The 24756-nt window shown below is 36.9% G+C and overlaps 1 protein-coding gene across 5 annotated transcripts in view; it reads left to right on the top strand.

The window, feature by feature from the left end:
• The first annotated feature begins 2846 nt into the window (after positions 1 to 2846).
• LOC123503878 (CCHC-type zinc finger protein CG3800-like) overlaps positions 2847 to 24756 on the top strand; it is a 33317-nt gene continuing 11407 nt past the window's right edge. Inside the window, exons 1-7 of one of the 5 annotated variants that reach the window (XM_045254024.1) lie at positions 2847 to 3002; positions 4957 to 5131; positions 5335 to 5460; positions 5765 to 5904; positions 7201 to 7349; positions 20997 to 21145; positions 21681 to 21763. In XM_045254024.1, coding sequence (XP_045109959.1) covers positions 5029 to 5131; positions 5335 to 5460; positions 5765 to 5904; positions 7201 to 7349; positions 20997 to 21145; positions 21681 to 21763 — 750 coding nt within the window. In that variant the 5' untranslated portion in view covers positions 2847 to 3002; positions 4957 to 5028. Of the gene's footprint in view, positions 3065 to 3277; positions 3303 to 4956; positions 5132 to 5334; positions 5461 to 5764; positions 5905 to 7200; positions 7350 to 15935; positions 18540 to 20996; positions 21146 to 21680; positions 21764 to 24756 lie in introns of those variants that run through there. The other 4 variants (XM_045254027.1, XM_045254025.1, XM_045254026.1 and 1 more) reach the window with 4 other exon arrangements.

Raw genomic sequence — 24756 nt, 5'->3', positions numbered from 1 at the left:
AATAATCTAAGTTATCTTTTAAAACATTATGGAATGAGTTAGGCCATTACTACTGGGGATGTAAACAAATAAAAGGAACATTATAGTATCTACCTTTATCAGGACTAAAAAACATTTCATAGTCCACATACTTGACTCAATATCTTAGTGACACTTTAAAGAACACAAACGATTCTTTGAAATGATGGAAACAGTTATAGCTTGGGGAAAAAAAAAAAAAATTCGCTAATGCGCTAGGTGTAAATTTGAGCCCAAACCCTGGCCCTCATTTAGGTATAAAACAGCAATAAACGTAATAGATTTACCAGATACAAGGTAAAACACTTAAAAAACAACGAAGTATCTACAGAACCTCCAGAACATAATACAGAGACTGAATAACGCAACGTAAGTGTTAGGCTTTCACCAGGAGTCACTGCATCCTTCATGTAGATACCTTCCTTCTTGATATGGGGAGTCACAAGCTGCAGATTATGGTACTGTTCCCTGTTAATGTGTATCCACTGTCTCGTGATGCCAGGATCTCCCAAGCTCAACTCAGGTAAAAGAGTATGGTAGACACTCCTTTTTTTCTTTTACTTAGCCAGGGACGTATCCACAGGCATTTTATTTTCCGTTGAAGCTTCCCGAAAGCCAAAAGAAATGCAGCTACCGCTTCGGGATCATTACTGGAGGAAGACATCGCGTTGGGTAGCTGTTTGTTTACATTAATTTCCCGCCAACCAGCCGATACTTCCCAGCCACTCTGGTGTGAACGTGCTTCGGCTAGGGGGCTCTGTCAACACTTCCAACGGGTAGCATTATCATTTGCCCTCCGCATATTGACACGTGTGAGCCCGCCTAAAAGCAATATGTGAAAAGGTACTGGAACCAGCAGGTTGGAACAAGATGGCGGGCGCCCGAGATATCTTCCTCCGTAGAGAAGAGTCCATTTTGCCTGAATTATTGTTTTATCAGCTCAAAACGAGACAATAGCTGATATAGGTGAGCACAGTGAAGTGTCTTTATTCCTGTAAGATCAGAACAGGGTCAACTTTTCGCAGGTGATGGTGTGAAAAGTGTTTATGAATAACAATCAAAAGGACACCCTCCTGCCCTCCAGTGTGTCATCTCGTCAGTATCTGTCGTCATTAGCATCATTCCCAGGTATAACAAGCACACTACTGAGCTGATGTGTGCATAGGTAAGCGGAAGTTGATGGACAAGTGTGTGTGTGTGTGTGTGTGTGTGTGTGTGTGTGTGTGTGTGTGTGTGTGTCGCGTGAAGTCGGGAATCGGGAGTGGGCCTGGCCTGTCATAGCATCATTGTTTGTTTGATTGTTGTCGTTGTTGTTACTGTTGCTGTTGCGTTGTTTGCAGTGTAGAAAATAGAAATGGTGGAGGAGAAGGAGGAGACGGCGGTGGTGAAAAAAAAACTAGTGAAAAACAATGTCTATTTTAGTTTCCCTTTCATTGCTCAGTTTTCTATGTAATATCTCAAAGGCGTGAGAAAATAACAATATAGTCCCTCATTTAATTATTTGATATGCAATAATTAACAGCACTACAAGTAATATATGGAGTATCTTTGAGCATTTGTAATATGTGTGCATGTGTAGTGAAGGTAAATGTAGCGTGTGTAAGCGTGTTAATTTTGGAGTTCTCCAAGTGTGTATGGTGTGTGTGTGTGTGTGTGTGTGTGTGTAATTCACCACGGTCGTCTGCTGGTCACCCAGCCAGTTTTCCCCATTACGGAGCGAGCTAAGAGCTCATAAACCAATCTTAGGGTAGGACTGAAACCACAACACACTTCACACACCGGGAAAGCGAGGCCACAACCCCTCGAGTTACATCCCGTACCTATTTACTGCTAGGTGAACAGGGGCTACACATTAAGAGGCTTGCCCATTTGCCTCGCCGCTTCCCGGGATTCGAACCCGGGCCCTCTCAAGAGTCGAGCGTGCTAACCACTACACTATGCGGTGTGTGTGTGTGTGTGTGTGTGTGTGACCTGTCACCACCATCTCTACGCACAGGCCTAATAACGCAAAACTGAGAACAATGAGGACCTAAAGTTTCGCCCCAAAAAAGTGTTACCCTTGGTGGACAACCTAACCCGCACCCCACCCTCCCATAGCCACGCCACGGATACCTCACACTGCCAAATTAGTGAAGAAGCTCATCAAGTGCGAGTGTGATACACCTCAGACGCGTCATTGTACCACTAATTTTATTTCACGCCTGAGAAAAAAAAAATCAGTTAAAATTTAAGGAAATATCCTCACGGATATAAAAATATATAAAAAAGTATGTGCGCGCGTGTGTGAGAGAGAGAGAGAGAGAGAGAGAGAGAGAGAGAGAGAGAGAGAGAGAGAGAGAGAGAGAGAGAGAGAGAGAGAGAGAATAAGCACAAAACCATGCATTTATTTTAGAAACCCTTAAAAGCTCGGACACCGTCAAGTTTTCTACGTTGGTCCAGAATGTTTGAAAGAAAATGATTTTTATTTTTTGCAATTTTGTTCGGATTGGCTTTGGTTTAATCCTTTATCGGCGCATAATACATGCAAGAACATAATTTTATTATTACTTGCGTCTCAGTTATAGAAAAATCATTGTGTAGTTAATCTATATACATAATTTAAGGTCCAGTTTGTGAATAGAGTATGATTTGAAGCATACACTATTCTCAATATCATTGTACTTTGCGCTTTACTTTCGATAAATTTTCTACTTCAACCTACACCATTGTATATTGTGTTTTAATGAATATCGAAAATAAAGAAGAAAACACCCAGTTCTAAAGAATCGAATAAGAAAATAGTAAACGGAATGAAGCGGACACAAGGTGCGCGAGCTTGAGGGAACCTTAAGCGTGTCGTGTGCAGGACTCAGTGCCGTGTGCATCAAGTATCCCTCCGCCAATCAGGTTTCGTGGTGGCGGCCCACCAATCAGGGAGCGCGAACCAACGGCCAATCAGCGAGCAGTACCTGAGGGAGACGCGGGCGGAGGAACAAACAACACAGGTCAGAATTGTGTGCGGGTGTTCCTGGCGGCGGGAATTGCATGTGTGGTAGCCGAGCTGGAGGTAGGCAGGGCGTGAGGGTGGCGGGCTGTGGCGTGTGGTGATGGCAGTGATGGTGGAAGGCGTGTGTGGTTGTGGTGGTGTGGTGCAGGCGGTAATGGCGGTGTGGTGCATGTGGCGGCGGCCGGGCGGCGGTCACGGTGTGTATGTGCGCGCGTGTGAGTGAGAGCGTTACACACGCGCATCTCTTCTCTTGTACTGCACTTCACGTCTGTCACTACGGCTTGGGCTTCCCCTTGCGGTACTGAGTGTGGTGTGTGTGTGTATGTGTGTGTGGTTTGTGAGTGGATGCACAAGGTGGTGGTGGTGGCGGAGGAGAGGGAGAGCAGCCCCCTCGCCAGTGCCATGGACGGGACGGCATCGACTGGTGGACACGCTTCAGGGGTTCCAGTGACGCATGTAGTGCATCATTCTGCTTCACTGCGGTGTGTGTGTGTGGGGGGAGGGTGTCATGTGCGAATTTCTGTATGTATTGATATGTATGTGGGGGTTGGTGGGTGGGTGGACGGACGTGTGTGTGGACCTCATGACCTCAGTGGTGGGTGGCGGGTGCCGCGGGTGTGTGTTTTGTTCTGGGCACATTCGGCGGACATTAACTACTACTTGTTGGATGTGTATGCCTGGATCGAAGCAGTTTAAAGACTAGTTCTTTAAGCATTCAAGACGTAGTTTTCCTCTAATGCGTGCGACTTTTTTTTTTTTTTTCTTTTCTTCTTTTTTAACAGGTTCATGTTCTTTACTCTAGTTTTGAAGCTTGTAGGTACGATTTAGTGAGTGAAATGCATCCATGAACTGAATATCGATTTGATTGTGTGAAATGTGAAATTTCCCCCGAAGCACAGACAGGCTATAGGAGTTAAATGTAACAGTGTTCCTTTGCAAATTTTGGGTTAGTTTTTCAAAGCATCACATTCATATTTTATTTCTTTCTTTCTTATTTATTTATTTATTTTTATCTAACGTGCATGCAGTAACGTGACTAATTTTGACAACCTGTGTACAATGTTGTTTCTTACACAAATAGGTTTTAAAGTATTCTGAATCTTGGTTTGTAAAAGTACTGTTGTGAAAATAACAGGGTTTAAGGAATGCATGCAAAGTATAGAGAAAAAAATTACAAATTTGGCATTTTAAAGCTTAGTAAGGGATTCTCTCTCTCTCTCTCTCTCTCTCTCTCTCTCTCTCTCTCTCTCTCTCTCTCTCTCTCTCTCTCTCTCTCTCTCTCTCTCCAGAATGTGACAGAAACCTTTACATTTACTGAAGAAAAAATGCTTTGGAAAGTATTCTAAGTTTTTGACCATATACCATAATGCACACAGGGCCAGCATGAGTATTGGTCTGCATTGTGAGGGCTTTACATAACTGATGAGCTCACACACACACACACACACACACACACACACACACACACACACACACACACACACACACACACACACACACATATATATATATATATATATATATATATATATATATATATATATATATATATATATATATACATACATACATATACATACATATGAAAATGTTTAAGTTCGGACTCATACGTAAACAAAATACAAGGGGGCTTTTGAACCAAAAACTACACCAGACTGCACTACTCAGACATCTAGCATCACACTATGGAGCAAACAACAAAACAGCACAGTGCCTTCACATATAGATGAACACTGTTTGAAATCATTGATAGTTTGTTCATAGGCATGTGAATGGTTATTCTTATTCAAATATCAAAAATACAACTATAATAGTTTAGTACACCAATACAAACTCAGCTTTCGAAGCTACAGTACAGATCTTTTGTGTTTTTAATTGAATACTTTTACCTTTGCTTTGAACTTTCTCAATGTATGATGCAGCCACCAGATATAATGAATTGTAATTTTCAGGTTCACTCAAGCGAGTAGGGAGGAGGAGGAGTGAGAGAGGTGGTGTTGTGAGGAGTCTGTTGCTGAGGTGACATGTCTGGCTCAAAGTGTTACAAATGTAACCGCATGGGCCACTTTGCTCGGGAGTGTCCCATGGGCAGTGGTCCAGGACCCAGGGGACGAGGTGGACCCAGAGGTCAGTTGATGTTATTTGTACAATATTAAGATTTGATTACAATGTGTTTTGTTAAATGAAGTTATATTGTCTGACACTTATTGAACATATTTATTTCAAAATATTTGTGAGTAAATTTTTTATATTTATTTATTTATTTATTTACTTATTTATATATTCAGTTTTTTGTTTTGTTTTATTTTTATTTTATTTACTTTTTACAGAAAAATGTTACAAATGCAACCGCCCAGGGCACTTTGCCCGTGACTGCAAGGAGGAGGAGGATCACTGCTACCGCTGTGATGGAGTTGGTCACATTGCCAAAGATTGTGAACACTCTTCTGATGAACGTAAGTTTACCTAAAACAGATTTGCAAAATGCTGAACATCTTGCAGATAATTATATAATTATATTTATTTTTCTTAACTAGCTGTTTGCTGTACATAGCTTTATTTTTATGACTAAATAGAATACAGCAATGTACCAGGCTTTACTTCACTGTTTGAAGAGAAATTTAAATATTAACCTTTGGTTACACTTTCCCATAATACATTATGTTGAATTCAGTCTTAAAAGTGAGTAGATCCAGTATCTGTTTAATATTAGCACACAAATTGAAAGCATCATAGTCATAAGTTAAATTATAATTCCAGCCTCATGCTACAACTGTTCCAAGATGGGCCACATAGCCAGAGATTGCCCTGAGCCAGAGCGCACTTGCTATGTGTGCAACAAGAGTGGGCACATTTCACGTCAATGTACAGAAAACAAAAGTGAGAACCGCAATGCCAAGGTAAATACTGTAGTATTTGAATTGACATTGTTATTATCTTACAGGTGAAGTGGTGAGTAAGGTAAAGCCCATCAATAGAGAGCGGAATGCAAGTTTGCCATGTGATTGAGAGGAAAGTTCTAATATAGGTGTCAATCATTTATTTTGCATCATTTAGGTCCTTTTATGGAAAATACAAAGTAACTAGGAACTAAGTATTAAATTAGATGTATGCATGTTAAATTGATGTTGAATTTGGTAGTGATGAAAAGTAATGGATGTCAGTATAGTTGCCCAGTTGGGTTTCAGTGGTGACTAGAACTGTGAGGTTATGTTGGGAATTTCAGTAAGCAGCAATGAATTGTATGAAAGGAGAGGAGGAAAGTCTTTTAAGATTGAAGCAAGCTGAAGTAAGGGATTGCTGGAAAAATTTTGATTTGCTACCTTTTTCCTGCAGCTCAACCATGTTTAGATGAATGGTCAAGAGAAAGAGAATCAGTGTGCTAGAAATGAAAAGTATGAAAGGAATTATAATAATTGTGGTTTGAAAAGAAAAAAAAGTCAATGTGATAGCTAGCTTAGTATGATAGTGTGTGGTAAGCAAGGGATGTTGAAGTGGTATGTATACATTGCTATTATCTTCATGGGAGATTTTTGACATGCCAATGTTTAAGTCAATGAAGGCCAGGTGTGTTTATCCAACTAAAATGGTTGACAAAATGCTATAAATGAAGCTTTATATATTGAAATCTAGGGTGTATGACATTAGTTTTTAGTCAAACAATATAGTTGAGTGAGCTGTACATAAATTGAGTTAAAGCTATATTATTATGACTGCTGAAATAAAGCACTTGCAAATCAAACTAGAATACTTGTAAAGTAGAATGACAATTACTTATCTCTTCTTACATAATTGTAGGTGGATCATTAATAGAAATTGAACTGAGGAAATTTTTTTCATTAAAGATATTGGATAAATTATCATTTTGCTATGAATTTTTAATAAAGACTAAATATAAATACAATTAACAATATAACAAAACAATTAGTCTTGTCTTTCCATTTATGATGATGGCCTCAAATGTTAACAGATCAGTGAAATTGAATTGCAGTCTTGCCCACAATCAAGAATGAGGTTTAGAATGGTACAAAATATGTATGTATTTATTTATTTATTTATTATTTATTTTTTTATTTATTTTTTTCATTATGTGAATTTTTACAACATGAGGCTCTTTTGTGGGGTAACACCATGTTTGATACGAAAAATAGGGTTTCATCAATATAAGATTCCTCATACTGGTCTTCATGTTACAGTGCTATGTGTGTGGCAAGATCGGGCACATCTCCCGGGAATGCCCCTTAGGAGGAGAGCAGGAGAATGAGAAGCGCTGCTACGTGTGTGGTGCAGGAGGCCACATTTCCCGAGATTGCCCTCAAGGAGAGTCTGACACTACTTGCTACAGGTAAGGAGTACTTTTGTTCACTTCATTTTAAATATTTTGTGTTTATATAAATGTATATATATATATAATTTTTTTTTTTTTTCTTTGTTATCCTCACCACACCTTGAATTGTACACCTACAATCCTCACAAACTAATTAAGTGAATCCCAAAGTTTAAAACAAGTGCTCATGCATACACGCATAGGATTGTTTTGATTACTAGTGTATCTGATGTCATCTAGTTTACAGCAAGACTGGGTTGGGAATCTTTATCAACTTGCTAATGGAACTTTTAAGAATGATGAATAAATGTTGCTTTTGAATGGGATCTTGTGTTAGTAATCTTATTTGATATCTATATATCTATCTATCTATCTATCTAAGAAAGGTACTGGTAAGATTTTGAGCTTGTCATCTGATATTAGATGTGGTTTTGTTTTTATAGATGAACATACGTTTATCTGATGGTGTAGGGGTAACCATGGCTGAGAGGACCTGAGTTCAAATTTCAGGCAGATGGAAATATTTTAGGGTTGTCTGTGGAAGCCTTCTACCAGTTCTTGGATGGCTGTAGAATGAAATAGGCTGATGATTATGCAGATACTATTGGAATCTTTGACATTAGTGAATATATATGTTAAAAGGAATAGTTACCCATATGATTTAGAATTATTGAAATCTTTGACATTGTTGGATATTTATGTTAAAAGGTATAGTTTATCCTGATCTGGAATTACCTGATTGGATGCTAAATGAATGATTAACACTGACAAGCAAATATCATCATACAGATTATTTTAGGTGTTGCATACAGTGAATGTGATTTAGAACTTCGATACTATTTCAAACAGTGAGAGAGGAGCATGTGTAATGGGATTCTCTTTAGGTGCAGCATACAATGAATATGATTTATATATGATAAACTACAGAAAAAAGTGAATACTAAGTCAGTAGTAGTTACTGTTTTGGTAAGGATATGATGATGCTGGTGTTTTGTGTAGGTGGAACAACTTAGCAGAAAAAAATATAAATAAATAAAAACAAATGTCTCAGTATAAATGTCTCAGTATTGTTAGTATGACTTCTTACACAAAAGTAAATATTTTGTCTGTTTCAAAACTTTAGTGGAGTTGGATGTTGGTAACTAAAACTGATAATGGTACATTCTAATATAAAGAAGCCCCAGATATCAGATATTCTCTCATTATCAGATGTAGAACGCAAAACAACTCCAGGATTTTGTGTTATTAGTCATATGGCAAGAATGGAAGCTCTTGGCATCATGAACGTGCTTGGGACTTGTTCCTTTGCTGAGCCTGAATGGGTTTGAAATTTGGATTCTGGGATATCTTCAGGGGAACAATGAAATTTTAGACAAGTTGGACTTACTTGTGTAATTAATCTGTACTGTGTTTTACATTGTCAGAGATGGGGAACTTGTTAGGTTACATTTTTTCCCATATTTTTTTTTATTTACTTCGTAAAATGAAAAAAATGTGTTTGCATGTTGCTGTGCCATGAACGAAAGTGCAGCTACCATACAATTTGATTCTGATTTTGCCTTCCTGCCTCCCTCTCAGACCTTATGGTATTAGACTAGGGATGCAGAATTTTATTTTTGTATTTTAAAGTATTTATTCATACATTCAAATACACTTTCCTCATACCTATAGTGTGTGTAATAAATAAGTACTTCTTTACATTACAATTATCTTTAGGTAAACAATAATTGTATGGTCTATAAAATGGTTGGCTGTGCATCTAGCAACATCCCACATCTCATGGCTATGGCTACCACACCCACAGTTCTCAAAGAATAGAACATGCTATGAATTTACACCTTTCAGTTTTCTTTCCAATAACTCTGAAGTACCAGTTTCTATTTCGTATGCTTTACTGATTATAGGTTTGAGAAGTTATTTACATTTTTTTTTTTTTTTTTTTTTTTTTTTTTTTACATTGTAGCATGACCTGTCTTTCCCCAGTGGACATCAGCTTTGAACACACTACCAGTCTTGGCCTGGTAATTAGAGTAGAAACTGTAGTATACAACTTCATCTGTTTGTTGCCATATCAACCTCCCATTTTTCAATGCTCTTGACATCATCCTGCTTCACCTTATGATGTGGTAACTGTTTGATAGACATTGTTCAACCTAATGGATGCACCCTTAGAGGTACAAATATGTAGCACACACTGTACAGATTAAAAGATCAAGAACCTAGTTGAGTTAAAATTAATTGCTTGAGGAGTGCTATTAGTGTGCAGAAAATTAGATGGTGAAAATATTGTCAGCAAATGCTGTTGCAGCACACACTATTTGGGGAATGCTTGTTGCTTAAAGTTAATCAGCAAACCTAAAAAAATTGTTTGGGGACAAATTGACTTTCTTTGGAATCTTAATGCCTCTTTCTTAGTTATGGTATTATATGATGCTAGTGGCTGGTTACGATGACATAGTGATGTCCTAAAAGCCCCTTAATTGCATTGAGACCTACTATGAGTAGTGTTTCGTAAGCTTTATTTGTTGCCAGAAACAGGATGTAGAGATATGAAATGGAAACATTTTAGGGATGTACAGTTCTTTTAACATTCCCTCCCAGGTAGAATGCCAAAGAGCTTTGTGTGCTCCCCATAGCTGTCATATTCATCACTAATCTTCAGAAACATAACTATTTGTACGAAGGTAATGCACACCACCTGTGAATGAATCCTTGTCATCCTTTGAAGAAAAGAACTAGAAATATATATATTATGCAGCTCTTACATTACATTCATCACAAGTTAGCCAAATACAGGCAACCCCCGCTTAACGAACGGGTTACGTTCCTAAAAAAACATTCGTTGTGTGAATTTTCATTAAGCGAAACAATTATAAGTTTGACCCCTGACTTGAAAACTTCCATTGTGAGTAAACAAAGCAAGAGTGCATCATAGTACAGTAAAAGGTTTAATGAAAGTAAAAATTATGAAGTTAAACATTTAAGCAGTTTGATTTAAGACGTAAGTCATTATAATGTACTCTAATTTATGTATGTACGTAGCTTTATAATGTTGATCTTAAATTTATGTAAGGAGAGAGTGGAGTGGGAAAGATGCTAGCCAGCAACCTGTGGAATGTAAACAATGGGCGTACCATTGTACCGCATACAAAACTTGCGTACATTTCCACAAGGCTTTCCATTTTATCCATTGCAGAGTCATGAGTTTGGGTGGTTCTTTTAGCTTGCAAGGAAGATACAGTCTCACCACCCTTCTTAATAGAGTCTGCTGACTTAAAAATAGTAGACACTAGATGGAGTCAAGCCATTGTGGCAAGCAATGTTTTCTCGCCTCTTGTGTCTGTGAATAATATCAAGCTTCACTTAGAGAGTAAGACTTCCTAGTCTTATAAGCAATGCTAGGCAATATTGTAGGGCTGGTTGCAGGGTGTTTTGGTGGCATGTTGACCAAGGGAAGATGAGCTGCTATACTGGATGCTGTTATTGTTTTGAACTGAAAAGAGTAGGGAAGGGTAGGGGGAGTGAGTAGTGCGCATTTTGTCCACGAGAGGCGCTGGTGTATTCAAAAGCCTGTTGGATTGTGTGATACGACGGGGCTTTCAAACTTGGAAAAAATTTTGTTACAATAAGTTTGGTGTTTGTTATATGAGCAGATGGTAATAAAAGGAAACGTTTGTTGTTGTGAAATTTTGTTGTGTGAACGTTCGTTAAGCAGGGTTTGCCAGTAGATGGTTAGTTTATACATGTTGAATAATTAGGGATGCAGGTCTGTCACATTGCATGTAGTTGAGAAACTTGCAGAGGTGACTAAAGGAGATGGTGTGAATGTATTTTGTTCCCCAAAGTGGGACTCCTCATATCAGGCAATGTCAATCAGATTAATATAATAGAGGCAAGCTGAAGTGAATATGGGAAAGAGCAAGTTTTTATGTATGGAGGTTTAAGGCTGTTTCACACCAGAGACGATACACTAGAGTTGGGCTGACTTTGGTTGCTATGGGTATGTTCACAGTGGGTGCAATGCTAGGTGAGACATTTGCTGTGGTGAAGGCTTGTTAACTTGACAGTTCCAAATGTGGAGGAATGGAGTTATTAATGTTATCTTTAGCCTTGAATAATAGAGGAAAAAGAATTGGGTATATCAAGCAAATACAAAACAACTGGAATGTGGTGAATAGCATCATCTTATTTAGAGCTAGAAATGAATGAAAGAAATTTGGACAGTATTTCAGACTGACTCAAGCTCAGTTCTCTGAAGTCCTATCATTCAATGAACAAGACACCAACTACAGGACATCCATCAGTTCACAGTGAAGGACAATGAGTGAGGGAGGGAGAGGTTAGGAGTCAGGTTTGTGCGGTCAAAAAAAAAGGTATACCTCTGGAGACCAAAGCACAAAGGCAGGAGTCCCAAGGGGCATAAGTCACCAATACTATGGCTAGAAGAATTGCCTGCCTGGCGATCTTGGAATCAGTGCGCGCGGTGTGGATGGCATCTGTCCCAAGTCTCGCATCTGGTGTGAACACTCATAATGGAAATACACCGAGGCAATTTTAAGCCACGCAGCTTCGCGCCTCATGCATTGCGTGTGTTGCCTCCAGTGTGAAACGGCCTTTAGAAGCTGGGACAAGTGGAAAACTTCCTACATATTGAGGCTTAGAATGTTAACATCTGCAAGCATAAAGATAGGGTCATTATGTTGACAACCATGTTGTTCTACTATTTACTGAGAGACTGGAAAGAAAGCGGGCATTTAGAAAAATTTTGTTTTATTACCAGCAATTTTGCATGGATGTTGAATCCAAGGTAAATTTCATGCATAAAAATATCTTATTGCTTGATAGTTTCAAAAGTGAGGTCAAGTGATACGAAAGGAGAGTGTATGGAGAATATAAATTGAAAAAGTAATGAAATGTTTTATAAAGAAATACATTAATGAACAGTTTTTATTTGATTTATTTTAGGGATATTTTTGCTGCTCACCACTATGTTGAGATCTGAGTCTGATCTGAATGTCTGCTAGGTGCTTTTGATGAATAAAGTGATTATAGCTCAGAAAGTCTTATCAGTATAGCATATAACATTTTGCTTAAATGTGAAAGTATGTACCAAGGGAAAAAAAATTATACTGAGGTACCGAGTGCGCATAGGGTGGTGAGAGTGATATATTGTTTGGGGCAGGGAAAACGGGAGTGTTGCTGGAGTGGGGTTTAAAGACCTGTCTTGGAGTTGACAGGTGTATTGTATGTTGGTTCAAATTGAACTTCCATTATGTCTTTCATAGCTATAACTGGATTTCTGATGCAAGATAAATTTTGTACGAACCAATCTACATGTATAGTAAGCTTACATCTGACAAAGATGCATCCTAATATATTTTCATATATTTCTAACCTTTTGTTACTTTGTCTTTTTTTCTGGAAAATTTCTGGAACTGAAATTATTTCTTAATTTAGGATATAATACAAATGTTAGAGAAATTGGGGAATAATGCTGTCCATTGTGTTATTTGGTGCTAAAACACTGAACAGGGGTATAGTGAAAAAATAGTTGAATGTAATGAAGACTATGTAGCATTTGAGGAGTGTTTGTTGAGTAACATGGAAAGACAGAATTAAAAATGAGTTAAACAGAACAGCTATTTTGAGAGTTGCTCAACAGGGACATAGATTTTGTGGAGAGAATGGAAGGCAGGGAATTAGTAGAGGAAAAGATCATAGGTGTGCTATGAATGATTAAGATGGGAGGCCATTCCTGAAATGGAATATGTGTGAAAGCACTGCATGAGAGAGTAAGGGTGTGCAGCAAGCAAGAAGTTTATGGGATAAAGGGGAATGGAGAATGGTTGCAGGCAGTCAGAAGGAAGTACCCTGCATCTGGGCAGGAGCAAACCAGTATAGGCTTTTGATTGAGCTTTGCTGTGGAAGTAGAGTGTAATAGGGTGATTCACAAGATTAGGATAATAAGCCGTGTGACAATTTTTGTGGGTAAAGTACATAATCATACTTTGAAAGCAACAACAATTGGTTTAGACCTGGGGTTATCTCTAGTATGGTTGATTAGGTTATTCAGGCAAAAGGTTTGGTAGTATGTATTTTTCCACTTAGGTTGATTGGTATTATTTCAACTCGTTATAAGATGGTTTGCTCTGACAGCTTTTATCACCTAAATCTTGTTTGTTCTCCCTCATGTTAAAATTTGACCTGATCCAAGAGAGGATTATTAGCCCCCCACCATAATGTAATTAACCTGATGTGAAGGGTTTTGAGTTAGTATTCTCTTCCCCTTACTTAATTAAAGAAGGGAGACAATTCCTGGCTAGGTTGGATGATGAAAGAAAAATTTGCATCTTTGTTACACAATTAATGAAAGCTGAAAGCTTGGTTAATTATATGACATGTGCTGTGCATGATTGATGCATTTGTTGCTGTCATTTTTGCAATGCTACAGAATTTTTTGGCAGACAGTGGATTGGTTTATCCTGAAGTGCTTCTCTCTCTCTCTCTCTCTCTCTCTCTCTCTCTCTCTCTCTCTCTCTCTCTCTCTCTCTCTCTCTCAAAAAAAATGGGAAGAGAGGTGATGATGTTTTTGGGAGTGAAGGATGGTGGAGAGGAGGAAAGTCAGAAGGTTGTTCTTGTGTGTTTATCTCAAGAAAAAAAAAAAAGAATCTGTTGTCAGATGAATGCAATTTAGATTCCATCACTATTTAGTTTTATTACTGTGTTCCTTCCACATGGCTAATCATGTGTTGTGCATGTGAATGTTTAGTGTTATATATTTTAAAGAACTAGTGCACTATGCATCACTGACAATAACACAGTAAAATGATGTGAATTATTAGTACACTACACACCACCTCCACTGCACACTGATTTTGGTTCCCTGGCTTTTTGGTGATCTGTCCCAACAAGCTTCATAGTTTGAAACAGCACTATTTTTTATTAATCTGGTCTTGAAACACTCAATTATATTTGCTAAAGATTATTATTAAGTGTTTTGTGGGGTTATCTAATTGGTAGCAAAAGTTTCCACTAGGCCTTTAATATTAATGTTTTTTTTTTTTTTTTTTTTTTTTTTTTTTTTTTTTTTTATCACAATCAAGATTATACAAGTTATGGATGATTGAAAATCAAATGAAACACAATCATGAGGTGATAACCTGTATGATAGTATTGTGTATGTGTGGGTGGTCTACAAGATGATTGTTAGACTACTGCATTCACAGCAGCAGGCTCTAATTTTGGATGTGTTAATTTGAAGTGGGTGGTTGCCTTATATCCTTAGGCCTCATGCATGGCATGGTAAACCACCTGAAGCTGTAACTACAGTTGCTATCAACAACTGTAGTTAGAACATTGGCTGAGTGGCAGCATATAAATTTTTTTTTCGTAGGCTCAGATAACTGCTTACATGCATGCAAATGTATGATAGCATATGTGTATTTGCAGTATATTATGCTCAAGACTTAAGGTATCTATCAGTTTCAGATAAATACAGATCAGTTTGTTAAGTTATGATAGCGTAACACAAGTATTTTCTTAACCTTGCTTTACTAGCCTTCAGAAGTGTAGATATATGTGACAAAATTTGTTGCTTATGACCATAACTGAAGTTACCAGCAAAGTACACTAGAAATTATTCAAGGTTGAATTTATTCATTAGTATTTTCTCAGTAAAAAAAAAACCATATATATATATATATATATATATATATATATATATATATATATATATATATATATATATATATATATATATCATTGCTTCAGTCAATTTTCTTAACCCTTTTGCTGCATGTTTTTGGAAAAAATAAGTGAATTATTAATAATTTTATATTTTATCAGGTCTTCAGGAAAGGTACTTTAAAATTAATTAAATGTAAAGCTATGCTTTTTAGTCTTTTGATCTTAATATCATAGATTTAGGCCACATATGGAGTAATTGAATACTATCAAAGCAAAATTTTCTGCCATATTTGTAACAGACTGATATTCACACTTAAGATTAAAAATGGGGGGGCAACAGTGCTGAATAGTTACATGAATAGCCTCTATACAATTTGATCAACACCTTGATATGTTACACATAACTTCATTGAAAAGTATTTTTGCAAGATATATTGTCATAGTTGATATTGCCAATTAAACATAATTTTTCATGAATGTCGCTCTAGTAATTATTTCGAGTAAGATTTCTTGAGTTAGATGATTCACTGTTTCATGTGTGCCTAATGGCCAGATCTGCTTATGTGTTTGGTGGTCACTTCACATTCAGTGAAATATTGATGACCAGTATTGATGGGGGGATGGAATCAACCCAGAAAAAAAGAGAAAAAAAATTGTGAATACATTATAATTTTTCATCGACCAGTGTTGAGCTCTGCTGCAAAAGGGTTAAAGTTTAGGAGAGACCAGTAATAAGAATGCACACTTAGGCAAAAATTTTTGATGCTTCAGGCATTTCTAAGTTTGCTGATACTGGTATTCTCGAGATGACATATCTTAGCCACCCTGCTTGGATGCCACTCTTGGAATCTCCATGATTGAAAATCAGAACTTGCAAACTTTCATGTGAGTTGATTATGCCTTTATATGCATTTTCAGATGCAACCTGAAGGGCCATATGGCTCGCAACTGCCCAAAATGTTACATGTGCGGTGGCTTTGGGCATATTTCTCGCCAATGTGAGATGGTGGCTTAGACCGGCCTGTCCCACTCCTGGTCTCTCCCTCCGAAGCTGCTGCTGCTGCTGCTGCTACCCACTACCATGATCCCCTGACATACACCATGGTGTAGACTGGTGCTGGGGCTTTACAGTTACAGCCTGGCTATTCACCCTCTTGGGCTCTCCAGGCAACAACTATGTTACATCATGTGTTTGCGGGAAGCAAATAAAATCGTGTGAAAGGCCTTTAGTGGGGATTTCCTTGTAAGCAAATTCACAAAATCGAGTCAGTATAGTTTGACAGTTACTGAATGGTTGAGCCTTGAAGCAAATGTTACATGCTTGGAAAGAAGCATGTAGGATTACTGTCTTGTGCTCTGGATCTTACCAAACTTGCCCTTATTGGAGAAGGAAGAGGTTGTTTGAGGTTTTCCTTGAACCAAAACCTTGATTTATTTATTGACATGTATTGATTTTTACGATTAATTAATCACTTCATTAATCAATTGATTGATAACTTTTGTACCAGACATAAATTATCAGAGGCACTAGAGTGATGTGGAGGAGAGAATTTTAGGAGACAGCTTACCATTACTCTCAGTATGGTAATTTCTCAACTTGTAGGATGGTCATAGCCAGTAGATCCTTGAATGTTGAAGTGTTACTGAGAAAGTTTGCAAGGGCTTTATTAAATGTAGTCCTGTTCAACTACAAAGTGTCAATAGTTGTTCTTTGCCAAGTACAGATAGTGATAACAGACAATCAGGTTATATACAGTGTGAGAACATGACCAAATTTCAAAACATGTGAAATGAGATTTTCTGTGAATCATCTTGTTTTAATTGAATTTTGTGGAAATATTTTTTATCAATATTATTTATTGATAAACAATTTTTTTTTTATCATTTTGTTTTCTTGTTATTTTCTCCTTTTCAAGTTTATTCTTAAACTTGATTGAAGTGATGTGTGAAAGAGTTGCTTTTTATTTATTTATTATTTTTTTCAAATGAGCTTCTGAATAAACAAGATGACTTAGTTGATGTGGCAGACTTGGTGTTAGGGGTATAGGTGTAATTTTTGCTGTACATGACCTTACACTTACTTTCATTTTGTGCTGATGACCTAAATATATTGTATTTGGATATAGTTACCTGCAATGAATTGGTAATTAAATAAATTGTCTAGGTTTCCAAGAACTGGTTTGAGAATACATTGATAATTCTATGAACATGGAAAAATTTAATGTGAATTTTTCTTTTGATAAAGTAATTCCATGTTGATGACAGTTACAGTTCAGCATTGCTGTTAAAAGCTTAAAGATGCTGCTCTGAAAGGAAATACATTAAAGGCGACTGATGTGGTCATCAGCACAAAGGTGTTGCAAAGAGAGGAGAATTGTGAACACATTTATGAAATTGTCGTGGGAGTTTTTTTCAAATTCAGGTGATTAAATAAAGAAGTAGATGACATTACATTCAGATGACAGACTGTTCCGGTATTGGTTGGTACAGTCTGAGTAGCAGGAGAAAGGACAGATAATGGTATTCCAGAAGTCGAGGTAAAATTTCCTCCACTTTTGGCGTGTGTGTGTGTATATGCTTAGGTGGCAAGCAGGTGAAGGTGGAGTTTTTACTGAGTGATAATAGGAGGGTGCATAGAAGGTGTAAATCCTGGCCAACTTGCTCATCCCCTTAGTTAAGGTTCAAGAGGAGGAGGAGATTGGAGATGACAGTATTCATCAGGCGGAAGGGTGGAGTAGTTGTAGCTCTGGATGTTATTTGTATTTGTTAAAATGTAAAAGTATCCACATGAAATCTGTTCTGTAGTCATCATCATTCTTAAGGAAATCTTGAAGAATCAGATAGAGACATGAACTTGGTATTTGTTTTGCAATCCAGAATTACTTTCATTCACATGAATAAGTGTGTCCACCCTAAGACCAGGATTTCCTGTCTACTCAAAGTACCTCAGAGCTGCTCCACCCCTCCCCCTGTGCCCGGGAAACCATTCACCTCAGGGGTTCCCGAAAAGGTCACTATAATTGATCTTTCAACCAGTACCTGCACAGTCATCCCTTTGTTGTTGTGGAGATGAAGATTTGTGAGCTGACCAGCTGATGCTACTCTTGGAGATGATCAAAGGCTCATTTATTTTTATAGTTTTATTATTACAAGTGATCAGTGTGTTGCTTTTCCCTCAAAAGTGGACAACGAAGTCCAGGGGAATTCACATTTAGTGGTTCATCTGAGGCCCAGTCTAATTTTCTTATTTTTATTAAAATGAGTCTTTTCTTGTTGAAACTCCATGGGACACATTGCTGATCGCTGCACATCTATATATAAAAAGTGAGACTATTTTGTTACTCTTGAATATTAGCATTACAAAGGCGGAAGAAGAGCGGTTGATTACAAAGTCTTCTAGTCCTTACAATTCCCACTAAAGTTATTGTTGTTCACATTTTTTACTCTGAATTTATGTGTGTATTGAGAACTTACTGTCCCCTGTGTGCCTGATGTTCATCCTCAATAAACAGGTTCACAATACTAATTACTTTCTTTATAACTGCATTACTTACCTTGTCTAAAAGTTTTCTAGGTTGCAGGCTTGGCATTACATGAATCAACAGATTCTTAAATATCAGTGAAATTAGTCATTAACTGATGGACTGATAACTTAATATTGACTTTAAAAAAATGGTGTATGAAAGAAAGTGATTAAGAACAAAATAGTATGAGGATGGGTGGACATCTAGAGGTAAGTTGCTTTAGTGGTAGTCTGTAATGCATATCTAGGATCACACAGTTATGAGTGGAGAAACAAAAGTATGTGTGCAAGAATAAGCCATGTCTGATGGCTGTTCTTAAGAACTATAGGATAGGCTAAAAAAAAAAAAATTCTTGTCATTTCCACAAAAGGTAACATTTCTTATTTTCAGAAAAATCACAGCTAAAGGCCCTAGATATTCATCCAATAATACCTATACAGTCAGCAATTCATTATTCAGGGTAAACAGAGGGTTAAGATCTTAGAGGCTTGTTTGTTTGTTTATTTATTTATTTATTTATTACCATTTAACTTTTTTTTTTTTTTTTTTTTTTTTTTTTTTGTCAACTTGACAATTCAGGAGGGACTGTCTAGGTAGAAATGCATCCAGCACACAATTAAGCATGTATGTAATTGACAAAATCAGGGAAACAGTGTTGGAGATGAAAATAAAAAAAAGTGGCCAGCCAAGGTCTGCAAGGACAAAAAACAATATGGAGACTGAAAGAGTGTTTGGACAAATCACTAAGGAAATCAACAAGATGTTTGTCACTGAAGGCTGATCTCTGTAGAACTTTGCCAAAATACACCAAAAATTTTAATCTGCTCAGTGCATTTCTTCTGGTAAAAACTTTCCTGAATTGCTGCTGATTACAAAATAGGACTCTGCAGTCTTTATCCATTCTCACACTGAAAATAAGAGAAATGTTTTGTTTTGTGAAAAAAAAAAAGGATAAAATAAATATATAAATTATAATGCTAAGATTTATCTCCCAATGTTTATTTCACCCTTGACAGAATGGCTGCAATAGATGAGACTCCATTTAATGTCCATTTTGCATAATCTAATCCTCTCATCCCAACTCACTCCTCTAACATATCCCAGAACTGTATAACCAGAGTCATCCTTTTGCACTTCAACTCATTCAAATTCAGTAATTTCACTTTATGATACTAGAACTGTGGCTAATGTACTTTTAGGTTAATACTTTTGATCTCCTTTTCTATATTTTGGTTCTTGTCTTTACTTGAAATGATACCAAGTTTTTCACACACTTCTGGCTTTTTCACCATCTATTCTTCACATTAGAGTAATTTTCTCAAGTAATTCATTTCAGCTACTTACTCTTCAACTTTATATTTTATTTGATATGCAAGTCTCACAAGAGATTACTTAGTTATTCCATTACTTAAAAACCCTTCTCTACTTGTATGCTTATTGCCCTCTCTTATATTCTGCCTTCAATGTTTAATGCACATATATAGTAGAACCTAGTTATTCAGTTTAATTTATATTATCCATGTTTTTCCATCAAACTCTTAATTTCTCATTCTTTTGGGGCCATCAGGCTTTTACTCTATATGGATTGTTAGAATGGATCCAATTTAAATCCCTTTCAAATTCTAGTACTTTATTTTTATTGAAATTTATCTTCAACTTATGTCTTTATCACTCTACATCAAGCACATGAGCTTTCATAATTCATTCTTGCTTTCTGCTATTAACAATCTGACAAAAAGTTTTCAACTACCATTAACACTTTTCACTTCAATATCTCCTCCTATTTTGCGTTCATTCCTCTTCTTACATCACATACACATCTCTGCTTCCTTTGTTTTGCCATTTTTCCCATACATTCAAATGCAGATAGTTTACATCCCCTTCAGTCAAGTTTCATGTATATCAGACATTAAATTAAATACATCCCAGATTACCATCAATCAATACTGTCAAGACTTTCTCATTCTCAATACAGCATAAACTTCTCTCCATTTTTATTTATTTATTTATTCAAGCATTATCCAGAGAGAGAAAAATAAAAGTTTGAGTCGTTTGAGATCGGGTATCATGTAGTATATTGATGATTTATACACACACATATATATATATATATATATATATATATATATATATATATATATATATATATATATATATATGTAGATTAAAAAAAAAAAATTAAGCATAAATACATTTCAAATATATTTCATACAAGATAAGGAGACTAAAAAGGCTGTTGACACAAAGCAGGTCCAGATTTTTTTTATTTTTTTTCTTTTTCTTTTTTAAGATTTCTTGTTTATTACTGGAATTAGTAATATTTGGATTTGAGTGCATGAAAGGAAATAGTATATACTCTCACTCATTTGATATGTATAAACAGGCAAACATTTTCTTGAATATAACTTAAATATAATGGAGCTGCATGTAATTATAATCATTATTGGCTCAACAGATCACCAGGTAGAAGTCCTTTCTTGTTTGGAAACGACATGTGCAGAAAGGACGTGCCATTTGGACCAAATCTTCAAAGTGAGATGCAGCAGCTTAAAAGACAGCTTGATTTTGTGAATCAAAAGTACGAGAATGAAAAGCTGAAAAGAGGTAGGTATTTTATGTAGATGCATGAGAGAGAGAGAGAGAGAGAGAGAGAGAGATATTAATAAGTACAATATAAAATTCAGATAAAGAAAAGCTATTATAAATTATTTTTTCATTGCTTTGATGTTCTACATCTCATGGTATTAACAATCGGTAGGATGTTCAGACATTCAGTAGAGTTGGAGAAGGAGGTGAAAAGAAACACAGGTGCAGGGAGGTGAGTTTATTCCAAACTAGTTCACTGTATGCTTCTTCAGAAGCAAAACTTGTCGGGAATAAACTCACTTCCCTGCACCTGTGTTTCTTTTCACCTTCTCCAAACAGTAGGATGCAAAATATATTTCAATGGGAAAATTTTTTTGAGATACAAGCTCCTTCATAGAACGAATTAAATTTGTATCTCAAGGTACTACTGTGTATGTGTGTATATATATATATATATATATATATATATATATATATATATATATATATATATATATATATATATATATATATATATATATAAATCTAAAATTATTGAATCATCTTCCCTCAGAATTACTAGAAAAAGAGAAGGCATTGGAGATGGAAAGAGCAGCCATGTTGAGTTCTCAAGGAGGCAACTACAACAGTGGAATGGTATGTCTACAGGATAAAAAAATATTGAAAAATCTATGCTCTTTTAGTGTCATCCACTATTGTAGGATATGTAGAACATATGGTTAATGAAATATATCTTGTAGGATACAGGCAACCCCTGCTTAACAAAGAGGCTACATTCCTGAAAAACCCTTCGTTAAGCGAATTTTCGTTAAGCGAACCAATTATTACAAGTTTAACCCCTGACTTGAGCTTCCATTGAGAGTAAACAAAGCAAGAGTGCATCATGATACAGTAAAAGGTTTAATGAAAGTAAAAATTATGAAGTTAACATTTAAGCAGTTTAATTTAAGACAAAGTCATTATAATGTACACTAATGTATGTATGTAAGTAACTTTATAATGTTGATGATCTTAAATTTATGAAGGGAGGGAGAGTGGAGCGGGAAATACGCTAGCTGGTAACCTGTGAAATGTAAACAAAGGGTGCATCATTGTACCCCATTTCCACAAGGCTTTCCATTTTATTCGTTGCAGAGTCACGAGTTCAGGTGGTTCTTTTAGCTTGCAAGGAAGATATGATCTCACCAGCCTTCTTAACCCCTTCGCGCCGGATGTTAAAAAAGCCCGCCTGTATGATATACGGGTGGTAGTGCCGCCGAGCTGGAAACTCGTGCAAGCTTGTCATACTTGTCTTTGTGTATTATGCTGCTATTTTTTAGTCACTATATCGCCTTTGAAGAGGAAAGTGGACGCTTCTCTCTTGGAGAGAGAGAGAGAGAGATTAGAAAATTTGTTGTTTTGTATTTGTGTGTGTGTGTGTGTGTGTGTGTGTGTGTGTGTGTGTGTGTGTGTGTGTGTGTGTGTGTGTGTGTGTGTGTGTGTGTGTGTGTGTGTGTGTGTGTGAATGTTACAAGGCGTGTGATGTAACTTATCTTCGAGAGGGAGAGGAGGAGGAATGGAGAGAGAGAGAGAGAGAGAGAGAGAGAGAGAGAGAGAGAGAGAGAGAGAGAGAGAGAGAGAGAGAGATGGGAACAGTCTATGCCATTGGGTAATTTTAGACACAAGGCGGGACGCATGTAGCTTATCTTTAGTGATTGGTGGAGACAAGGATGGTGAGAGGAACACTAGGATTTCAAGGACAGCATATGGCGTGTGAAGTTGGTATCCAACACGCTATACGGGACAACTGAACTGAAGAAAGCTCAGAAAAGAAATATGATTTCTACGTAGGCGTCACCGTATTTGCTACTGGGGCTTCATGACGCCCACATAGGCATCACCGTATTGAAGGGGTTAATAGAGTCTGCTGACTTGAAAATGGTAGACAGTAGATGGAGTCAAACCATGGTGGGAAGCAATGCTATTAGTTTTCTCACCTCTCTCATGTTTGTGATTAATATCCAGCTTCACTTTGAGAGTAAGAGACTTCCTGGTCTTCTAAGCAATGCTAGGCGACATTGCAGGGCGTTTTGGTGGCATGTAGAGTGAGGAAAGACGAGCTGCTGCTGACGCTGTTATTATTTTGAACTAGGGGAGTGAGTGGTGCACGTTTTGTCCACGAGAGGCGCTGGCGTATTCAAAAGCCTGTCGGCTTGCTTGATACGGCGAGGTTTTCAAACTTGGAAAAAATTACCTGGATAAAATTTCGTTAAAGCAAGTTTGGTGTTCGTAAAATGAAATCTTCATTGTAGCGAAATTTTGTTGTGTGAACCTTTGTTAAGCGGGGGTTGCCTGTATAATGAAAAGTAGTTTTATAAGTAGTTTCAGGTAAGTGATAGTGTATTTACCTAGTTGTAGTTTTACAGGGCCTGGGCTTTATGCTCGTGTGGCCCCGTCTCCATATCTACATTTATCCAATTTTTCTTTAAAACTATGCACACTCATTGCTGACACCACTTCTTCACTCATACTTGTTCCACGTCTAAACACATCTTTGTGGGAAACTATATTTTTTAACATCTCTCAGACATCTTCCCTTTCTTAGCCTTTTACTGTCCGATCTTGTGCTTCGAATGTCATATTCTTCTTTCAGGATCAGTTTCTCATTATCCACTTGGCCCATTCCGTTGATCAATTTATAAACTTGTATCAGATCCCCTCTCTCCCTTCTCTGTTCCAGAGTTGGTAGATCCATAGCCTTTAGTCTCTCCTCATATGTCATCCCTTCAAATTCTGGAACCATTCTTGTAGCCATTTTTTTGTAGTCTTTCCAACTTTCTTATGTGTTTCTTTTTAATGGGGGGTTCACACTACTGCATATTCCAATCTGGGTCTTATTATAGTACTTATCAATTTCTTCATTTCTTTGTCCATGTAGTGAAATGCTAATCCAATATTCCTTAGTAAATTATATGTCTCTGAAAATTCTATCATGTAATATGGCTTACCGGCTGATTGTTTTCTTCCATCGTCACTCCCAAGTCCTTTTCCGTTTTTACTTTCTCCAGTTCTACTCCATCTCCCATCTTATAGATTCCCACGGGTCGTCTTTCACTCTTTCCCATTTCCATGACATAGGTTTTGTCAACATTGAATTCCATTTCCCACTTTTTACTCCATTCCCAGATCTTATTTAGGTCTTCCTGCAGTATTTTACAATCCTCTTTTTGCTTTATAACTCTGCACAGTTTTGTATCGTCCGCAAACAGATTTATGTAGCTGTTCACTTTTTCTGGCATGTCGTTTATATATATGAGGAAAAGTATTGGCACCAGTACTGACCCCTGCGGCACTCCGTTTTCTATTGCTTTCCACTTGGACTTTATATCTTTAACTACTGTCCTTATTTCTCTCCCCCTCAAATAATTTTCCATCCATCTCAATGTGCTTCCTTTTAAGCCACCCTTGCCCTCTAACTTCCACAGTAATCTTGCATTTGGCACTTTATCAAATGCCTTTTTTTAAATCTAAATAAATACAGTCAACCCATCCCTCTCTCTCTTGTATATCAACTATTCTAGAGTAGAAACTCAGTAAATTTGTTACACACGACCGTCTTTTTCTAAAACCAAATTGGCTAGTTGATATTA

Source organism: Portunus trituberculatus, chromosome 14 (assembly GCF_017591435.1).
Source record: "Portunus trituberculatus isolate SZX2019 chromosome 14, ASM1759143v1, whole genome shotgun sequence".
In the NCBI taxonomy this organism is placed as follows: Eukaryota; Metazoa; Arthropoda; class Malacostraca; order Decapoda; family Portunidae; genus Portunus; species Portunus trituberculatus.
This window is presented reverse-complemented; position numbering and strand designations above follow the sequence as displayed.